This window comes from Hesperophylax consimilis, chromosome 28 (assembly GCF_061612785.1).
Source record: "Hesperophylax consimilis isolate HC1 chromosome 28, BYU_Hcon_1.0, whole genome shotgun sequence".
Lineage (NCBI taxonomy): Eukaryota > Metazoa > Arthropoda > Insecta > Trichoptera > Limnephilidae > Hesperophylax > Hesperophylax consimilis.
In genome coordinates this window covers 3,981,285-4,003,202 of record NC_142863.1, presented here as the reverse complement: position 1 = coordinate 4,003,202, position 21,918 = coordinate 3,981,285, and the positions used below count along the sequence as shown (strand labels likewise).

General features: G+C 34.7%; 1 protein-coding gene and 1 non-coding gene across 2 annotated transcripts in view; both read left to right on the top strand.

Annotated features, from left to right (window-relative positions):
* LOC149410040 (uncharacterized) overlaps positions 1-21,918 on the top strand; it is a 229,895-nt gene that overhangs the window by 159,315 nt on the left and 48,662 nt on the right. Inside the window, exon 3 of the mRNA XM_089648568.1 lies at positions 10,270-10,407. Within this exon, the coding sequence (XP_089504694.1) occupies positions 10,270-10,407 (138 nt within the window). The remainder of the gene's footprint in view (positions 1-10,269; positions 10,408-21,918) is intronic.
* On the top strand, positions 2,592-2,712 carry LOC149410041 (U5 spliceosomal RNA). The gene has a single exon (XR_016305073.1). It is a non-coding gene; the product is annotated as a U5 spliceosomal RNA (small nuclear RNA).

Here is a 21,918-nt window from a genome sequence, read left to right as displayed (position 1 = left end):
GCCAGCACGCACTTGCTACTACGAAGATATTTATGAATATGTATTTTTTGTTGTTAAATAATTGTAGAGCATGGGAGAGATAGCTTCATCTGAATAAGTGCGAGCAGACAACATGAAATCCCCGAATTCGTGTGAGGAAGAAGGAAGCTAGAGAAAGATATATTTTTTTTTAAATCAATTTATAATTATTCAATTAGTTTTTGGAATGTTTCTACTTTTTCCTATTTATTTTTTCACACGCACTCCTTCAAGGCGAAGTTTTAATAATTAATTTACATTATGAATACAAATAAACATACTTTAGATAAATTGAAGGCTTTCCTATAGTTTCCCTTGAGTAGAATACAAATAAAAAATGTAATTACTCAATAAAAAATATAAATGTGAACTACTAAAATTTTTTTTTTTCAATAGAAATGTATGAACGCGTAAAGGAAACAACTTTAAAAAATACAGTATTATAGCTAAGATTATCTGTGACAGTTTCACTTGATTCAATTTTTTGCTTTCTTATAAAATTGTTTACAAACTAAATAAAAACCACTTTTTTGCTAGAAATCGAACGTTTCTAGACTCCGTTTGTCAAGCGATTTTAATGCCTATTACCTACAATATAAGGTATACCAAGAATATACACATTTTTGGTTTGTAGCTTGCTATTAAAGGCCCGTCTACAGGCAGAATTTTTTTCAGGAAAATTTTTACAGTTTGTGCACTTGCATGCGCAAACAGTTAGTGAAAACCTGTCGCAATCGTTTGAAGTGTCAAGCTCACATGAGAACGGGTCGCTTCTTGTCGTTTTTGAGTTCAACAGCTCTTGGGGGTACCTTGTGTTTCCTCCCTCTTACAATATTGGTCTCTTCAACACCCATGTTCACTCCTTCCTCACCTCAAAAAGACCTTCCACACAAAATCCCCAAAGATGACAGTAACCCTGAAGGAAATTATTTATCTTAGTGCCTCCTGTGTGGAGATGTTAAAAAAAAGATAATTGAAACAAAGAGAGTTATGGCCCCATATTTTGAAGGTATTCCTCGTGGCGTCTATTTTTTGTGCTGAGTTAAAATCCTTATTCGACTAACAAAACCGTTAAAATGTTTTAAATCTATGCATGTGAATTAATGTTTTTTTTTTAATTTTAAAAATTTTTGTGTTAAAAAAAAATAACCCATTGAGGCCTTAAAATAATAACAATCAAATTAAAAAAAAAAAAAAATTACACCAAAATATTCAAATTATTATTTAACCATAAAGTATGGTTTTGTGATTTGTTTTTGGGGTATTATGCCGTGTTGCGCTACCTCCTTCTTTAGCCAATATTTCGGACAGCATTGCAGTGTCTATCATCAGGGCAGATGTGTAATTTACACATAATTAATAAATTATATTTAATAAAGAAGGAAGTAGCGCAACGCGGCATAGTACCCCAATCACAAATCACTATATTACTTTTGGCCGTGAAAATCTCAAATTCTACATAAACTATGATCTATAAGTGCGGCGCTGAAAGGGTTAAAAGTTTCTTGCGGTTTCATATTAATAATGATTCATGGCCCATCTCCCTTGTTTCTATGATCAATGTTATAACCACTTGACTATTGAGCCAGTGTAACGATGTACATGTTATCAATAGATTTATCTAAGTTATCTACGACTTTCTAATGAAGTCATGGGTGCATTTTGCTTTGAACCAATCAATACGCGGACGTATTTGCATAATGCAAACAACACGCAATGGAGATTTTCTCTCTGCAGAAAAACTATATCTGGCGTCAAAACTAGCTGCGTGATTGGGGGGCAATGACCTAATGTCGGGCGACCACACTTCCGTGGTAAATGGGAAAATTTTTGTTTTACTACAATTAAATTATTGAGGGGGTATTTCATCACTCTTTTCGGAGAACTTTCGTAAAACATGCTAACCAGTGTTGCCAGATGCAAGGTTTTTAGCGCCATACATCGTGTTTTCAATCAACTTATTATATCAGTTGATATAATAAGCCCTGACGAAGCTTGAGCTAAGCGAAACCTGGTTGGCTGTTGATATTAATTCAAAATAAAAGTGGTGTTTTACAAAGTGTATTTTTTCATTTAATATATAATGTCACATCGATAATCATAATGATTTGCTTCCTTCGATAAAACTAAATGTTTTTTTTCAGTCTATAAAACAATATTATCTTATAATAAGTTGTAAATAATAAAAAATATATATTTCGGCAATAAACCCCGTTTTGCGCCTTAGATAGGCAATCCCACAGTATTTTGCGTTTTGCGGAAAAACCTTACGTGATGGAATTTTTTTGATAATTTTACCGAATTCAGCAACCAAAAATACATGGGAATTACCTCTTATTTCAAAGAAAAAAAAACGTTGCAGACCTGTGTTATCAATCCAGTTATTACAGTACAAAAACTCTTATATATGCTTAAACTCCCAACATTCTGGAATAATGGCCTGTTGCCTCCAACATAATTTTTATTAGCGTGTGTAATTCAAAGCGTCAAGAAAAGATGGCGCCACTTCTGCCAGCGGCTCGCGTAGAGACGCTATCAACATGTCGATTTATACCACAGAAACACCCCAACCGGTACTCTGGTTTCCCTTCAATAACGAATAAATCTTTCGCCTTTTACTAAAGATTTCCGTGGAGGGGAGCACTCAAATGAGTCTATAAACCAATTTTTTGTCCCCTGCTTCTTGAAGTGGGGCCTTAAACTTTACAATTTTGAAATAGAATATAGATAGATAATAGATGAAGATGAGAGTCTGTTGTCCAGAAAACTTGTGTAGCGCAGTTTATCACCAGGCAATCCAGGCATCATCTTCATTTTCTTAAAATCGCCCTCATTTTCCACGTTAATCATCGCTGTTAGAGGTGGGTCCTATGAGTAATTCTCTCCATTTATTATTCTCAACAGTGACAATTCAACGCACTTTTAAAAAGTGAAATAAAGTCATTAAAAACGATGATTTTTTTTTTTTTAACCTAACCTAACCTACTTAATTAATAAACTATAATAATTAATAAACTACCCAGTTAATAAAGTTTTTGTTTCATCACTTTCCATGACTTTATATAACTTTTTAAAGATGTGATGAATTAATTATCATTGTGATGATTTATCCGGTCACCAAGTATTATGTAGCCAAAATAAAACCAATTATGGATTTCCTCTTTATGACTTTACCTCTATTGAGACAGCATAGTAAGGAATAAGTAAATTAAATTTGTAAGAAAGGCATATGAATTCAAAAATTTATACTAAACAAAAGATTATACACGGTGTCCGGAAACTCGTAGTACAAGCGGGAAACTGGAGAATCTACACCACATGGGGAACCCAAAAAAACATAAAGTTTTTTGATTTGAACATTTTCAAAAAAAAAAAAAAAACCAAAAAAAAATATTTTCGGCTATTTTAGGGTTAAAGTTTTTTCTGGTGTTTAGGGTTGAATAACAGATGTTTTAACCCTGCAGAGCAGAAATATTTTATGATTACACCGGGTTAAATGAAGGTTGATTTCAAAATAATGCTTCAAATCCGAGTTTCTTCATTTGTTTTACTTTCAAATAGTTTTAATTAGTTGGGTACTTTGATCTTCAGTAATAATTTATAAGAATTTGATTAAAAAAAAAAAAAAATAAAAAAAAAATTCAACTTCTAACTCGATTTACTCGATAACGAAAGCTCAAATCAAAAAAAAATATACTACAAAATCGACTCCAAATGTGATGTAGATTCACCAGTTTCCCGCTTGTACTACGAGTTTCCGGACACCCTGTATACCTACAACTAAAAATTACAAACAAAACATTTATCAATTCATCTATAGCCATGGAGAGAGATTATAGATATAAATCAAATCATAATAGAATATAAACAATAGAGACATAACATTATTCACAAACCACCAGAGAAATATTCTTTTATGGACCTCTTGTATTTGGTAAGTTCGCAACTGAAAATATCCACCTTGGATAATACGCTATTGTAATTATTGCATAGTCTGTTGAGGCAAGAATTCTGCTTAGAGGTCGTTTTGCATTGATCCGCCCTGAACAGGACAGAAGAGCGTGTTGAACGCGCAGGTACATTGAATTGAATCTTATTTAGCAACTCTGGGCTGGTTATCCTATTATTAAAGTTACTCGACTAAATAAAATAAAAACATAAATTTGTCTTTGACCACTTTAATTTTATTTAAACTCTACCGATTTCTGAAGAACCCTTCCTACATCAGGAGAATATTAAAAACTCTATGATACAAAATATTGACAGTAAACCGTGTGAACACCTCAGCACAGGTTCTCCTAATAATAATAATAATAACAACCACAACATAGCATTTATATAGTGCAGCAACTACAACACCCTTGGATACAGGAATTAAAGTCCTACACAAAAATGGAATAGGTTAAAGACTAAACAATTTAGAAGCTTTGGAAATACAAAAAATCTGCAAATTCAAAGGTTGAAAAATCATTAATAACCAATTAAATTTAACTGTCAGTCCAATTCTAAGTATGTTCCCCATAACTTCACTTATCCCAAGTTCCCCTTCCCCACCTCTCTCCCACAACTGACGCACTGTCCCACTCTAGTATACTGTATCTTTCTTTTTTGATAATATGTGAATATTTATATATGTGTACTTCTGTATTTAATAGCATAATCTTTATTACAGTCCTGATGATGTTACGGAGGTACCGAAACCGGTAGACAATAAAATATATCAATAAAGTGACTTAAAACGTAAAGTACTTTCGTTTCATTTATTTAAATTAATTTCCTTTAGTTTTGTAATAACCACGAGAGAGGTACATGAACCTTTTTGACATGCACTTCTTGTTTCGTTTAATTTTGTCCTTCATCTCATTCATTATTTTCTGTTTGAAATAGGCTCAACTAAATAACAAAATAAATGTAGTTTCCTAAATTAGTGGAAAGTGGTCACCACATAAAAACGTCGATACTTGTTATTTACGCTTGGAATTAATTTAGCAATGTTCTTGTCTGATGAGTGGATTATTTGCATCGCTGATGAGGCAACACACACCAACAACGTGCTGTACATCGTGGTGTGTGTGACAAGTTCCTCTCAGCGACAAAGGCAATTGGTTCAACGTACTGGGTCGTGGTTTTTGCGTAAGACATAACACTGAATGGTGGTATTTTTACCATAGTGATCTGAGAGTATCTTCCTTTTTAGTATTGGCAAATGTCTGCCGCACAAATCGTCACAAAAATTAAAAAAAAAACCAGACTTGGGAATCTGTACACCCAATTATAGCTCCATTATTTGGGTCCCTTCTGAACAAAACCATATCCTAGAAACAGAAAAAGTACAACAGAGGTTTATGCGATATCTATGTATGAGAGAATATACGTACTATCCATTCCTAAATCCATTCTTGTTCTTAACAGAAATGCTCGATTTTAACAGCTTAAAAGCACGCCGAAAAATATGTTTAGAGCGGGAGCACACAGAGAGCGGTCAGAGTTCTGCGTTCTAGTGACCGTTGACCGCTCAAGAGTTCCAAAGCACACAAGCGGCGTTCAAATTCTCGCGTTCTAGTTTCGTTTGGGTCTTTGCATATGCAACATGTCACTAGAAAGTTCATCATCCGATGAAGAATTATTGCTCCTGTGGAGCTTAGCAGCTTCTATAAAGAAAAGGTAGTATTGGGTGCACCCAATCAACACAACGCGACAAGAACAAGGCGAATTTACTAGTATTTTTCAGGATTTACTTAAAGATGAACAACCATTCTATATTTATTTTCGAATGTCGATTAATACTTTTAATGAATTGTATAACATCATACAACCCGATATCGAAAAACAAAATACTAACTGGAGGAACTGTGTTTCATCAAAAGAAAGGCTGGCTGTATTTTTAAGGTATTTATTTATTTATTAAGGATAAGAAAAGACATTAGAATATTTAGAAATAATAACAAAATATATACGAATAAATAATTAACATCACTTAAATCATAGATATAGTAAACTCCTTTCCCTAACCAATTCAATTAACTTCTCCGTGTTTGTAACCTCAGACATCGCGGCGTTCTGGCGTTCTCTGCCTCGGCGGGAAAATAACTCTTAGAACGCGACGTTCCGTTTTGACCGCCGCGGTCTGACTGCCCGCTGTGTGCGTTGTTGTTATAGTATCAGTACATTCTAATGAACGCCGAACGCGGAACTCGGAACTCGGAACTCCTGACCGCTCTCTGTGTGCTCCCGCTCTTAGGCAAAACTTTTTTTTATACTCATCCCTTGCACTTTTAGCGAGGAGTTCTGACGGACCAACTCAACTGCTTAACGATTCTGCATTGACCATCGACGTTTTCAACGTCCCTTACAGACAATTCAGCAATTATCTTTGAACATATGTCACAAAATAGTAAAACTGCTTTCATAACCATTAATACTTACATCTACCTCAAATTTGTGATCTTCTCTGTAATAGTTATATCGGAAAACATCTGATCTCATTTGTTTCTTTAAAATTATCAACAATATTATTGACTCACCTACATTACTAAAACTCATTCACCATTGTCCAGAATATGTAGAATGGTCAACTCACGTCAAGACCTTGATTTTTTTGGTATAAGTCAGAATGTTTTTTGTCGCTCACTATGCGATTGAGGATATTTTGTATCACTTTATTTTTAGCAAGGTCTTGACTTGACACTTCTATTTCATTTCTATTTTCTTATGTTTTCTCTGTTTGTCTCTGCTTTTATATACCATCCTTTACTCTTGCATTGTACATTGTCCCAAATCTCGTGTCGCTTTGTAATATATTGGACGTAAGTCCGTTAATTAATCAATAAATAAGTATAACAGCTTTATGAAGAACATAAATAAATAAATACTTTTTACAAGTCAGTTTTTTAATGGTTGCTTGTACATATAGATTGAACTGAAGCCAATTTGACCACGTGGGAAGATAAAAATACTGAAAAATAATTGTAAACATAGAAAATACATCTCCAGTCTCCAAAAGTTCTCAAGTCTCTAAGATTCAATCAAAGATTTCAGCTCTCACAATATCATACACAGAATGGTGATTAGCCAACTAAATCCACACCTTCCTCTTCCCCATCTCCTCTCCTTCCCCACTCACTTCAGTCTCACAACTTGTCCCAATTGAAGAAGGCTTAGACCCGGATAATTGGGAGCAGTTGGGCCAATTTGCGGTAATCACATGAAAAATAACTGATTCTCTTTTTTTATGTCAACTCCACTCGGGAAGCCCTGGGGAAAATAATTTGTCATCTTTGGGGATGCTGTATGGAGGGTGTTTTTGAAGGGAGGGACGAGTAACTATGGTGAAGAGTTACAGCTACATACAATCGTTCAATACATCTGTTCTCGCATTACAAATTCCAACTGTATAGATACAAATATATTTTATACGCGTATTTGGCGTGTTTCCTGACTATGCACCGATGCTGAAGGGATCAATGACGCTAGTTTATCGAAGCATCTTCCATTGAAATACCGACAGAACAAAGACAGCATTCCCACATGAAGATTAAAATCTAAAGATTGCAATCCTCTAGTTATGGTGGGGAAATCTATGAAGAATGTGCTTTATGCAAAAGGCGGTTTGTCAAACTAATAATCTATTGCTAATAGATCAATTGGCTTATCTAATGTATAGGCGATGCCGAGTCTGTTTAACAGGTTTTAAAATGGAACCTGCTCCGAGGAACTGGCAGCATTGATCCCCTTCGGCTACAAGAGCGGAACACCGGTCCACAGTTGATATCGGCAGCACGAATTCGAGCGGTTTCTCTAACTGGTTATTGTAGTACACGCGTGCGCAACAAGCTTCGTGTTTCTTCCTTCAATTAATCCGGGCCTCGTCAAGTCCTCGAAAACAAACAAATCTCTTCGATTTTGTAAAATTGCAAATATACACGGTGTCCTGAAACTCGTAGTAGAAACGGGAAACTGGTGAATCTACAGGGTTTTCCAATAAGAGGTGTTATTTTGATTTACCCGCTATTTCGGTAGATGTTACTTTTGTAGCTGTTATTTTTGACATTTGACAAGTAGAAACTACGCCATTAATGAAAATGGAACGATACACGCTTCAACAACGCATTGAAATTATTAAAATTCACTTGAGTGAATCAAATGCAAATCATCTTGAGTGATGAGGCCCATTTCCACCTCGGTGGCTTCGTCAACAAGCAAAATTGTCGCATCTGGGGCTCGGAATACCCAAGAGTTATTGTTGAAAAACCTCTCTTTCCTCAACGTGTGACTTTTTGGTGCGGTTTATGGTCCGGCGGAGTCATTAGACCTTACTTTTTCAAAAATGAGGCTGGAGCAACAGTTACGGTGAATGGATTGCTCTATCGAGAGATGATTAATGATTTTTTATGGCCGGAATTGGATGGTATTGATCTGAACAACGTTTACTTTCAACGAGACGGCGTTACGTGCCACACAAGCAACGAAACCATTGATATTTAACGATTGAATATCAAAATAATACCTCTTATTGGAAAATCCTGTATAATTTGGAGATAATTTTGCTGTATAAACTTTGTTTGTTTTGACTTTTTGAGTCCGAATTTGGAATTTTTTGAAAAATTACACAAAAATATCCCGTAGTTATAATAGTTATAGTGGATAAATAGTTGGGTAAAATATATTTCGGAAGGTGGCGGGTCAATTGATTTTGTACGGAACATTTGTGGTGCAACGTTTGACAACTGTGTTCTACTCTTGCTTTTATATGAGACTACAGTGAGACTTTGGCATCTCCATGTGAGGTTAGTTGTGAGGCTGGAAGTAGTGGGGATGACAGGAGGTGAGGAAGAGGAAGGTGGGGAAGTACCTGACTATTCACCTCTGGTCCCCAAACACGCCTAAAGTCAAGTCAAGCAACGTTTCAATTCTGAATGGTGGTGATGATTTAATCCTGAAATAACACATTTCCATCACATTAAATTTACTTGCGCACGCCGGGATCTGAACCCGCGACCTCCGGATTGCAAGTCGAGAGCCTTAATCCCTCACACACGGAGGCCGTGATAGTAGGCTGCGATACCTATTACTAATTTATTAAAAAATATCTTCAAATTATTGGTAATCCGGTTAAAAACAGGATTGCAGGCCGTTTCCTAATAACATTTCTGTAAATTCCGAATATATCGGAACACGTGTTCATTCAGCTGCATTTGCCTTGATAATATATAATGACGAAATGCGAAAATATTAGGATTTTTATGAACACGTGAAATCGTGATAATAAATTCGTATTTTACTAAAAGTTTCACAGGAAACCTATTAAATCATTCGTTAATGTTCTGCAATCCTGTTTTTAATCGGATTACCGACAATTTGATGAGATTTTTAATAAATTAGCAATAGTAATTTTTCTCCGTTCAATCTACCATTCTGGATCAATGGCACCAGAAGTGCAATAGCGCCCTCCGCTGGCCGCGCCACAATGCATCACTATAATATGAGTAGTTCGGCGCAGTCCGGTGCAGCGGGTGACCTCTGCGGGTCACTGACATCCCGCCACGAGCTGCACTCGCAATAATGCACTTAAACCCGGTAACGTCATTCGACATGATGCACTATTGCAGTGCGCACCATTGATGCATTGAACCGCGTCTGTTGCGCGAATACGCCGTCAATTATGTAATAAACGAGACCATTTATTATTGAGATGCTGTGTGGTAGGTTTTATCAACGAAAGGAAGTTCTGGGAAGGTAACAGGTATGAGGGTTGGGTAGGAATCTAAGGATCAGTGTGTCCAGGACTGACGGACGTATGAACATATATATCCCTCCCACTGTATTGGCGCAAGGCGATGGGTCGGGAGACCATTTGGAGAGGTCAAAGGGTCTGAGATTCTGAACAAACCCCACCCGATGAACCCTGGCACCCCTGCTAAATCACCAAACGTTCCGAACCACTTGGGGTGACCTATGTCAGAGGTGTTGGTTGTCCAATATATGATTCACGGTACCCATTCCCGCCTCCCAATGTCATATTTTGATATTCTGGTTCATCATTTGTTGACCTATCAGACATCCAAAGGATAACGTCGAGTTTTGGAATACTCTGTAAAAATGAATACTTATAAACTTATGTGCAATTGAAATGACATAAAAAATTCTGACACAAATGTTTTTATAAAATAGTTATTTAGTTTTGAAGTTGAAAATTGATCCGGTGATTTTATCGGTATTAAAATGTTGAACTAATTGGTCGTTTGTTTGCAGGATGGTTCGCGTTGGTTGGAGAACGAGGCACCACAAACGCCAGATCCTACTCCTCCATCGCTGAACTGGTGAAGGCCAGGGTTCCCTGCTTCCTGCCCGCCGCGCCCCTCTCTGCCTACCTGCTTCAGAGAGATCCTGGTAAGTCTATCCTATGGTATACGCATATTTATTCATTGGACAATTTGTATAGCGCCGCTTTTGTGAGATATCACCTCAGGTAGGTATTACAAAAAAATATAAATATTACTTATTATTATTATGTTTGATCGTGTGAGGAATGTGGAGATCCGCAAAGAGTGCAAGGCTGATGTAAGCGTAATGAGTAAGATTAAGAAAGGGACGCTTAGATGGTTTGGGCATGTAGAGCGAATGAGCGAAGATAGGAGTGTAAGGAGGATATATGATGCAAATGTGAATGGTAGCAGAAGTCGGGGACGCCCGAGGAAGACATGGCACGTGAATCAAATACTCGAGTCGGGCCATGTCAAGAGTCAGAATAATAGAAGAGTATGTATGAGACGGTGTATGAATGTGAATGAGGCAAGAAGTGTGTGCCAAGACCGAGTTGTTTGGCGGTCCGTCCTCTCTGCCTACCTCTGCGGGAAACGGCGTGATAGTTAGTTAGTTAGTTAAATATTACAAAAATTAAGTGAAGTTAAGTTAAGTAAAATGAAGTACAGGAACAGGTGACACGAAGATAGAAGAGGGATACTCTGCAGCAAGAATCCTAAGTGGTGTAGAAACTGGACCAGCTGCTGCAGCGAAAGAGTCCACCACATCCACCAACAGTTCTAGCACGAGGTTCGTCATCCGTCCAAGTATGTGTCTAAATAGATAAGAGACCTTGGCATCACCGCTGTGACGTTCGGCGAGTCCATCATTCATCTTCATATAATCCAATCAAGATCTTTTAGCCTTAGCCATTTCAGGATTAAGACCTTGGTAAACCTTTCCACTTCTTTCTACTGCTTATTCTATTCTAGTGGTGAAGGACGTTAGATAGATATCGAAATCCCTTAGATCGTCTGTGATCTCAGGCGTCGCCGTGTCGTTCTCATTCAAGTCAGTTTTTGTCGGTCAGAAACGAACTGTATTGTTATAAAATTTCGCTGAAAATATCTAAAGGCACGACTTTTCGATGGTCGCATTTTGTAAAAAGCCTGACTGATTTTTTTCTAGCATTAATTCTGTAGTATTTCACCAACGTATCTTCTTGATTTTTCCACGTTCTCCCATTAGTCTACTCACTATGTCTTCTTATCCGTAATGGTTTGCATTGTTTATTATTTACTATCTGTATATTACAAATTATCTTCCATTTGTCATTTATCTGCAGTACCTCCGAAAACTTCTGTATTATTTTATTAATTACCTGCATTTCCTTTATCTCTAACTACTCTTTTATTATTTTATTTATTATCTATATCTCGTCCAATATAGCTTTTATTATTCCAGCTTTTTGCTGCATTTCTCCACCGCCCCTTTTTGGCACAAATAGCCCTTCAAAATGATCATTTTTTGACGTTGCTTTTATGTCTTTCATATCTTCTATAATCTTTATATTCTGCACTCTTATATCTTCGACTCTGCTAACGTATTACTCTAGCGATGTTTCCTACAATTATTATTTGATGCCTCTCTTATGGAATGTTTGCACAGTTTACATCATGCATACATTGCAGATATACCTACTTGGTCCTGGTACTCTGACACTTATGCTAGGAATTGATGTGTCGTGCTGCGACCAAGCCATTCTTGCAGATTCCTGAGTCTTGGCTTCCTTTCGTCGTTACCTTTGTTTTGTCCGCAAATCTTTCCTAGAATATTCGCACTAGTAAAGAGATGAAGTGGGTACTTTTTAGACCATTTTCGTGCTCGTTAAATATTTGCAGTATTGTATATGTTATCGGTAACTACACAACGAAGTGGATTAATTTTACCTTCCGAGATTTTCATTAATTCTTTCACGAAAACAAAATAGAAATTGAAATAGATGTAATATGTCAAACGGAATAGGCCCAATACCAGAATGTATATAAAATTCTGGTCATTTGGGACTCGCAAATTTTCTCAATAATATGATGAATCTTGTACCTTCGAATCGATATTATCTTCCTGTAGAGCACACTTTGCTTAGAGTTAGTTCTGATTGCATAGGAAATGCCTCATTAGTCTGCTCAGTCAAGCGGGCAGTATGTCTGCCGATAGCAAATAGCAGATTTGGCCAAACCAAACTCAAGGAAATTAACGTATTATTACAATTCCTGCAATCTATAGTTCTTGATTGTTGAGCAGCCTTCTTTGATAATTTTGTTTTGTAAAATTGGCGAGACAAGTTTTCTCTCAAATCGGTATAGATTCAATAGGATGTATCGGCACGTACCCGACAACCTTTAACCAGCTATTCCTTAGCACATTTGGAGTAAAAAATTTACCATTCATATTTTCACCACATGTCACAAATGTTTAAAAATGTTGTTTGTTGAAAAAGTACATATAAGTAATAAGGTTTATATTTACAATGATAATATTTAATACTACTCTTCCAGAGAAGCGTTAGTTTGTGGCTGGAAGAGGAGTGTACATTATATTATTGTAGATATTATATTTCGTATTTTACGATATAGAATAAAGAGAAGTGGGAAAAAAATATTGTAAGTAAAATGTGTTACTAGTAGATAAAATGTATATATACAGGGTGTATCGGCACGTACCCGACAAACTTTAACCAGCTATTCCTTAGCACATTTGGAGTAAAAAATGTTATGGGCACTTTGCTGTCCGGTAACATTTTTTTTAAATAAAAAATTTCTTATTCATATTTTCACCACATGTCACCAATGTTTTATCCTTTGTCAAAGTTTGAGAACCCATCTGGCGATATTTTATTCGAGTTTCGTTGAATAATGTACGTACGTAGGTACCTACATTGGCGCGATTTTACAATCACAACGAAATGGCATTGTCTCAATTTTTACTATTATTATTTAGTGTGTATGAAAGGGCGAGGACGCTTTTTGACACACTTGCTAATAACAGCTGTTGAACACGATAAACAATGCCAATGACAGTGACAGAGTGTGGATTTAAAAAAAATATATTTTTAATTGAAATGTGCTAAGGAATAGCTGGTTAAAGTTTGTCGGGTACGTGCCGATACACCCTTTTTCCGCGTCACAACGCCGCCCAACCGGGTGGTGACATAGTTCCCCTGTCTGTACACTGCACAGGCAGGGACACTCTTGTGAGGTGTCACATAAAAAAAAAAAAAAAATAGTCAGCTTTGGCGTTCGAAGTATGGGCCACGCATATTGGATCATTGTCCGATGTGAGATATCTCGTTCATTAGTCTGTTACAAGTGCTCACCGGCACAGGTCTCCAGCGATAACTTCAAAATACCGACATTCACGCTAAGATATTGTATTAGTCGTACTGGAAAATATAGGGAAAGTAATGATATATCTTTTCACCTTCGACACGTTCTTTGAGTTCGTTCGCGGTCGGAAGGTTTCGGGCGACATCAACAGCCGTCACACACCCTTTCCTACTTTCAGATATTGCAAAGAATGCAGACTCTATATATAACTCGATGTATACATCACACTTCTAGGGAAGTTTTGTTGACTGAATAAATAATACACACTAGAAATGCCTTCCATGTAGATTTTAATGGAAACCAATGTCGCCACTGACATATATTTGCCACCAGAAGGGTTTGAGAATTCTTTTAATTATCTAAAACATTAGTCGTACGCTGAATGCTGAATAGTGCTCATAGAAATAAACAGACCCTGCGCAGAAAAATAAAGTTTAAAGGCAACGTTTTGCGGGCAGAAAACCCAGGATCATAATGTTGCGTAGCGACAAATGAGTGAGGTGGGTAAATTATATCATAAAGATGTAACACTAACCTAACAAAATATTCAGATTTGAAAACAAGCTCGAACTTTTGTTTACCCGATTCGTGATATGTAGTTAAGTTTTTCACGCAGTCAGCAATTTGTCAAATTTATTTATTGATTTTTTTAATGATAAACTAATGTTTATAAGACAAGTTTTTATGCATAGCACAAAGGATAACAAATAATTATAAGCAACAATTAGTCGCCCGAAATATTAATACAAATTGAAAATATCTCCTGAGTAAAAATAAATGCCGCCAACGGGAATTGAACCCGTGCCTTCTGATGTCCGGTCAGGTGCTCTGTATCCACTGAGCTATGTCGGCTTATTTCCAAAATGCCAAATGATTCAATATGTACTAGTACCTCAATCAACAATTACTGCTTATTATACAGGCACTGGTTCAATTCCCGTTGGCGGCATTTATTTTTACTCGGGAGATATTTTCAATTTGTATTGATATTACAGGCGACTAATTGTTGCTTATAATTATTTGTTCCATTTATTGACAAATTACAGAAAGAGAAACGGTCACGCCCCTCCATGTTCCCCTTTACCTGGACTAGTATATGTGTTTTACATAAAAAAATTATATGTGATAGATAAAAAAGAAACGTATCTTACTTACAATAACGGTGAAATGAGATAAATAGCAGAGACAAAGTTGTCGGATATTTTTTTTTAATTTTTAACACTAAATCGCGTGTTTCTTTTGCTTTGCATTAGCGAAATTATTTTGCAGCTGCAATTTGCAATAGGTCCGGGCACATTCTGCTGTAAATTACACAGCTGTTTTCTTCCTCAAACGAACAATAGATTTTCACGGATACGAGATTATTTATTACTTACTTACAGTGAGTTCGCAAATTTACTTATCGTTGTTTAATGTTTTTGAAATTGTTGATCTCATCTCGGCTGATGTTCTTCCCGTTATCGTATTCGGGTCGGGGTACCATCGCCTCGGCAGGGGACCTCCAGGCGTCCCTGGCCTAACCTCTCCTCGTATAGACTCTGGAATTTGATCTCCGATCACTCGATCCTATTTTGTGTCTCCTGCCAATCCTTTCTTAACCTCATTTCGGAAGTTAGGACTCTAGAACGTTCTCTGTCGTTCGTCATCCAAATTCGGTGACCAAATATAATAAGCGTTTTACACGATCCCTTTTTCACACTGATCCCCATATGAAAATTATATCGGGACTAATATGAAAAATCTTTTCTTTCCACGAACATTATTTACATACAGACGGTTGCCATTCGCGAAGAAATAATATTTTTGGACTGTACTAAATCATCAAAAAATGGTAATGCCTTGAAAATATTGTTCTGGTTTCTTTATAATTTTACATGCTTTACTAATTTTGTTTCATATTCAGTTTATCACTTAAACGATATTTCATGCTATAAAAATTTTGTGTATAATTTTCGATAGCTCACTATATTCTGTTCTTAAGGCGAAGCTTAATGCCAAATCACTATTTTGATTTTTTTTAAATTTTTTTATTTTTATTTTTTTTTATTATTGAATAAATAGTTAATACATATCAACAAACAAGTCCTGCTAAGCCATTTTATTTTTTATTTTTTTTTTTTTTTATTTTTTTTTTTTTTTATTGAATTTTTTTTTTTATACATACATGGTTACATAAAATATTGAAAAATGTATAAAAAATATTGAAATAAATGTACATAATTAAAAAAAAATCCCACGAAGGCGAAGCCTGAGTGTGGGTATTATAAGTATTTTTATCTTATTTCTATGGTTTAAGTGAAGATACAATATTAAATATAAATTTAAGTTATTTTAAAAGAGTTACTGTAGAGATACAATACAAGAAACTAAATCATGTAACATGTAAAAGTTTTAAAATAACACAAAAAATAAGGTAAATACTAGTTTTTGAAGACATCTTAAAAAGTGAATTAGCAGACAAACAATAAAATATATCCGCTGTTTTGTATGTATGTGAAATAATAAAAAATAATGTATAATTGAATTGGCTTGTCAACAGGTGGTTAAAGTTTAGTTTCATATACATTTTAAGTTATAATTTACATCTTATATCTACAGAATCAACAATTTTTTCATACAATTTTTCATACATATTATATAATTAAAGTAAATATTTTTTTTCCGATAGCCAATTTTTCACCATATATTTAACCTTATTCATAGATTTACATTGCTTTATAGTGTCAGGTAATAAATTAAATATCTTCGGTATGTTGTATTCAAACGTTCTCTGTCCGTATTTATTATTAAATTTCGGAACTATCAACCCGTCATTGCGCGTGAATCTAGTACTGTATTTATGTTCTAATTTTTCTTTATGCTGCGGGGTAAATATATATTGAATTATGATTTTTTGCCATAGAATAGCCTTAACAGGTAAAATTTTGGCACTCTGAAACAGCAACGGTGTATTATGTCTCTGTTTAAAAATATTAGGGACGACTAGTAATTTTACAATTGCGTTTTGTACAACTTGGACTTGTTTCAGATTGGTTATACTAGTATTTCCCCATATGGTTAATCCACATCTTATAATAGATTCTGCCATTGACATATAAATTATTTTAAGTGTTTCAATTGATAGGAAAAAATTTAATGTGTACATTCTGCCAGCAATTGATCTGAGTCTTTTACAGGTTTTTTAATATGTTTGTCCCATTTGAAAAAGCAATCTACTGTAACACCAAGATAGACATATTCTGTAACTAATTCTAAGCTTTCACATTTACAATTATTCGGGACATTTTTATGGACGCAATTAAAATTATGAGAAATAATATTAGGATTAAATTGAAATCTGGTATTAGGTGATCTTATGTGCATAACTTTGGTTTTTTTAGCATTTATTAATAGTCCTGCATCATGTGACCATTTACAAAGTTGATTAAAGTCAATTTGCATGAGTTCAATTGCAATTTTTAGATCTTTATATGATATGACCAATGCCGTAAAGTCAATTTGCATGAGTTCAATTGCAATTTTTAGATCTTTTTATGATATGACCAATGCCGTATCATCTGCAAATACAAAATGTTTTACAAAAGAGAAAAGTTTTTTCATTATAGTTACATAAATTATATATAGTGTAGGTCCCAATATGGAACCTTGTGGAACTCCTGCAGATACATTCTTTGTTTTACTAAAAGTATTATTTATTTTGGTACATATTTTTCTATATCTAAGATAATCTTTAAATAAATTTAACACATTTTCTCTTATTCCAATTTTTTCTAAGGTTTCTAGCAGTTTTTTAGAGTTAATTTAATAATTAATCGTTATAACGAATTGGTGTACATTAGGATTACTAAAAAATATGCTTTAGATAAATTGAAGGTTTTCCTATTGTTTCGCTTGAGTAGAATACAAATAAAATAATAAATTACTCAATAAAAAATATAAATGTAAACTACTAAAAAATATATTTTTCAATAGAAATGTTTGAACGCCTAAAGGAAATAACTTTAAAAAATACAGTATTATAGCTAAGATTATCTGTGGCAGTTTCACTTGATTAATTCTTTTGCTTTCTTATAAAATTATTTACAAAATAAATAAAACCCAGTTTTTTGCTTGAAATCGAACGTTTCTAGACACCGTTTTTCAAGCGATTTTAATGCCTATTACGTACAATATAAGGTATACCACGAATATACACATTTTTGGCTTGTAGCTTCCTCTTTAAAGCTATGTGAAAGCCCGGCTGGGCGTAAAAACAAATTAAATAAAAATATTTATATTTTTTTATCAATATTGTAAACATAAACGAAATAAACATTTCTACATAATATTAATTACTGTCCGCCATCTTAATCCGTAGAAAATCGAAAATAAAACACCTTCCTTTTTTTCATCCCGAATCAATGATTGAAAAGACAACCCATATGCAAATCTGGATGAAAAAAATCATAATGTAAAATGTCCATAAGCTCAGGTTTTCTTATCACCGAACTGTTGAGGACATTTATTTATTTATTGACGCCCTATTGGGCTTTTAAGTACATAAAAATTACAAATTTCATTTTTAGCAACAGTATAAAACAAAAAATACAAAATCGAAATAAAATATAATGAATTCTCATACATTATTTACATTTAAAAAGTGGTGGACTAATTTGGCTTTAAATGTATTAAAGTTTAAATTAAATATGTCAGCGACATCACTTAGTTCATTGCCCAACCTATGTATTCTTTCTAACACAGAATTCGTAGCGAAGTTATTGTTGTAGAATAAAATATTCCGTCTAGTATATTTTGGAGGTATATGTAAAGATAGCAAGTTGATAGTGTCAGGGCAGTCTAACCTTGAATGAACAATTTTATATAATAAAAGAAGATCAAATATTTTTCGCCTTTCAGATAATTTCGATAAGTTAAGTTTACTGCGTAAATTGACATAATTGATTTCAATAATAGGAATACCAATTTTGAAATTAATAAAACGTAAAAAATTATTTTTAATTTTTTCAATTTGTAAACAATGAGAGTTGAAATGAGGACACCAAATGGTTGCATTGTATTCAACCTGACTTCTAACCAGAGACGTGTATTACTCAACTTATTTTGCGAATACCCTATGTTTTTACTAGTCATAGATTTAGCAGCTGTCTAGTACAGTCTAGCACGAGTCTTCCTTTGTCTATGGCCAACACCTTTTACTAAGGTACCTCCCCGCCCACGTGACATTGACAGCTGTCAGATGGGGGTACACCTGGTACCTAGTCCATACCTCGGGTTAACCTTTTGAAAACAAGAACAATAAAGCGTCTGCTCGATCAGTGTTAGAACATTTCCAACTGTTTTATTTTATTTGCTTCATTATAAGGAACATAGAATCTGTATTACTGAAACGTTAAATCTAATGAAGTCTGCTGTGGGCGTGTTGGTGTGCCCGAAGTTTTCTCAATATTCCTCACTTCTAGTGTCAGGAGTACACCAGAACTAAACGTAAAAAAACCACTAAAATTATAGTTAATATCAGCTCTTCGAGAGATGGAGCAGGCAACACGGTATCGCATCTTCATACATAAATACACATTTCACCACATGAAAGATTACACATCTGCCCTGATGATGGACATTGCAATTCTGTCCAAAACGTTGGCTAAAGAAGAAGGTAACGCAACACGGTACAATACCCCCAAAACAAATCATCATAATTAATCAATCAATTAATTAATTAATTAATGGTAATTTTCATTCGCCTGTTTGGGGCCTAAGAGTCGAAAATGAGTCCTAATATGAAGTGAGGAAAAAATGAGCTTACTTCAGGTACACGATACGCCCAATGCACTCCTACCTATCCAACACTTCAATGTCGGAGGATATTCTCTGTGACATTTTTTTAATTGGTTTTCAAGCTACAATCCCGTTAAACTGCAATAAAGCAGTTTGTCAGCACGTTAAATTCTAGGGTTCGCCGTCCGTATTTACTATTATATTTTGGAACAAGCATTCCTTCATTCTTTGTAAACCTTGTATTATATTCATGTTCCACTTTCTATTTATAATCAGACTCAGATATATGTTGAATCAATATTTTGTACCATAATAAGGCCTGCACCGGTAATATTGTTAAATTCCGATACAACAATGATATGTTTCGTCTCTGTGAAAAAATATGTTTTTGAGCTAATAACTTATCCATAGAATTTTGTACTGATTGCAGGTGGTTTAAATTAGTTTTACAAGAGTGACCCCAAGTAGTTAAACCATACCGTAAAGTTGATTCTGCTAGTGATAGGTAAATAATTTTTAAAATATTCACCGGAACGAAACATTTCAGTTTGTATATCCTACCCACTATCGCTCTCAGCCGCTTGCAAGTTTTGTTTATTTGTGTATCCCATTTGAAATGACAATCAACAGTCACCCCCAAATAAACGTATTCATTTACCAGTTTAATACTTTCACACATACAGGGCTGTAAAATGTTTTGATGAATACATATAAAGTTAAGTTTTTAGATTCTCACGGCCAAAAGCATTTTTTTTGTTTGTTTTTGGGGTGTTATGCCGTGTTGCGTTCACACTCCAAAAACATAACACGGCATAACACCCCAAAAACAAACAACAAAAAAACATATAAAGTTATGTGAAATTATTTTAGGCATGATCTGAAATGAAGCATGTGGAGACCGTATGTGCATCAATTTAGTTTTCTTGGTATTAATGATTAGACCTGCGTCATGTGACCATTTTATCAGGGACGTAAAGTCATGTTGCATATATTTAATCGCAATGGATAATTGTTCATCAGATATGACAAGAGCAGTGTCGTCAGCATATACAAAGTGTCTTACATATTTAAATAATTTTTTAACCGAGAAATTAAAAATTATAATTTTTATTTATCTGAACAGTTGTCCTTGTTAACTTGGCCTTAGTTTCAAGTTGTTGCATAGCAAAAAACACTATAAATACGCACTACTTATGGTGTTTTTGGATGTGAGGTCTGGTACAGTTTGTTGCTTGTGCACCGAATACGTGAGTCCCGATTATACGCTGTCGACGGTTGACCGGTCATGCGTAACACAACCGGACTGAGAAGATAGTCGCGTTATTGGATGCTGTTTAGTGGATTGTGCAATCTTGTTTTTTTTTCATCTTCCAATTAGTCATTTATAAATTATATAATACCTAGTTTCTATAAAAATACTAGAATTTCTGGTTTCGAACACCATTAGATGTGATAGTACTTCGGATAGTATAATGATAAAATAAATAATTTACACTAATGGCTTGCTTACACGAAGCCAGTGTTTAGTAAAGCGAAAACTAAATCACTGTCACGAGGGTATTGTACAATTCAATCGTGTCTAATAGAAGTTGCGCTCAGTGATGAGAATTTGCGAACTTGCCGCACTAATTGCACCGCTATTTCTTTTTAACTCGAATTGCATTTTCATTCATCGACATTACATCTGCCCCAGTCTACTTTTACTAATTTTATTTAAGTACATAAAACTTTTATTCAAACAATTTAAGGTCAGAAAATTAAGTGCAATATACTTCTATCATGCAACACTACAAATTTATAAAAATAATATTCATGAAATAAAGGTGCACCCTTTACAAATAACAGAATTCTTAGGCAAACGTCTATACTTCCTACTCCGAAATGTAAAAAACAATAGGACAGTTCAATCCTAAATATCTCGGAGTAAAAATTTTTAATTCATTACCAGAAAAAAGGTAAAATTTCGATCGCGCTGGCCTCGCTTATTATGAATATTTTTTAGATAAAACCTTTAGATTCACCTTAATTACTGTACGACACAACTTTTAACCTTCGGGGAGGTGGAAAATATTGCAATAAAAATTTCAATTACGTAAAATTAAAATTAGCTTTCGTTTTGTGAAACGAGACCGTCCATTTTCAAACTTTACTGTCAAATGTCATTTTGTTTTGTTGGTATTTCTGTTACTATAGGACGAAACGAACGGCTAGAAGTAGCTAGAGACCTAATCGCGCGGACGTTTTTTTTTAATGTTAAAAAATTCCGTCAAATTAGTATTTACCTAACATGCATGCATTGTGTGCGTTGTGATTGAAATTTATTAGCTGGATTTTATTTTTTTACGTTCAAATTTTATTTAAGTTAACTATTTCTGCGATGTTGAGCGGCTACGCTAAGTTTGTGTAACATGGTTTATGATGAAAAAGAAAATGCCCCCTTTATACCGCCTGCTCGCGTCAAAGCAAGAAAAACATCCCAGTTTTCAATTAGTTTAGC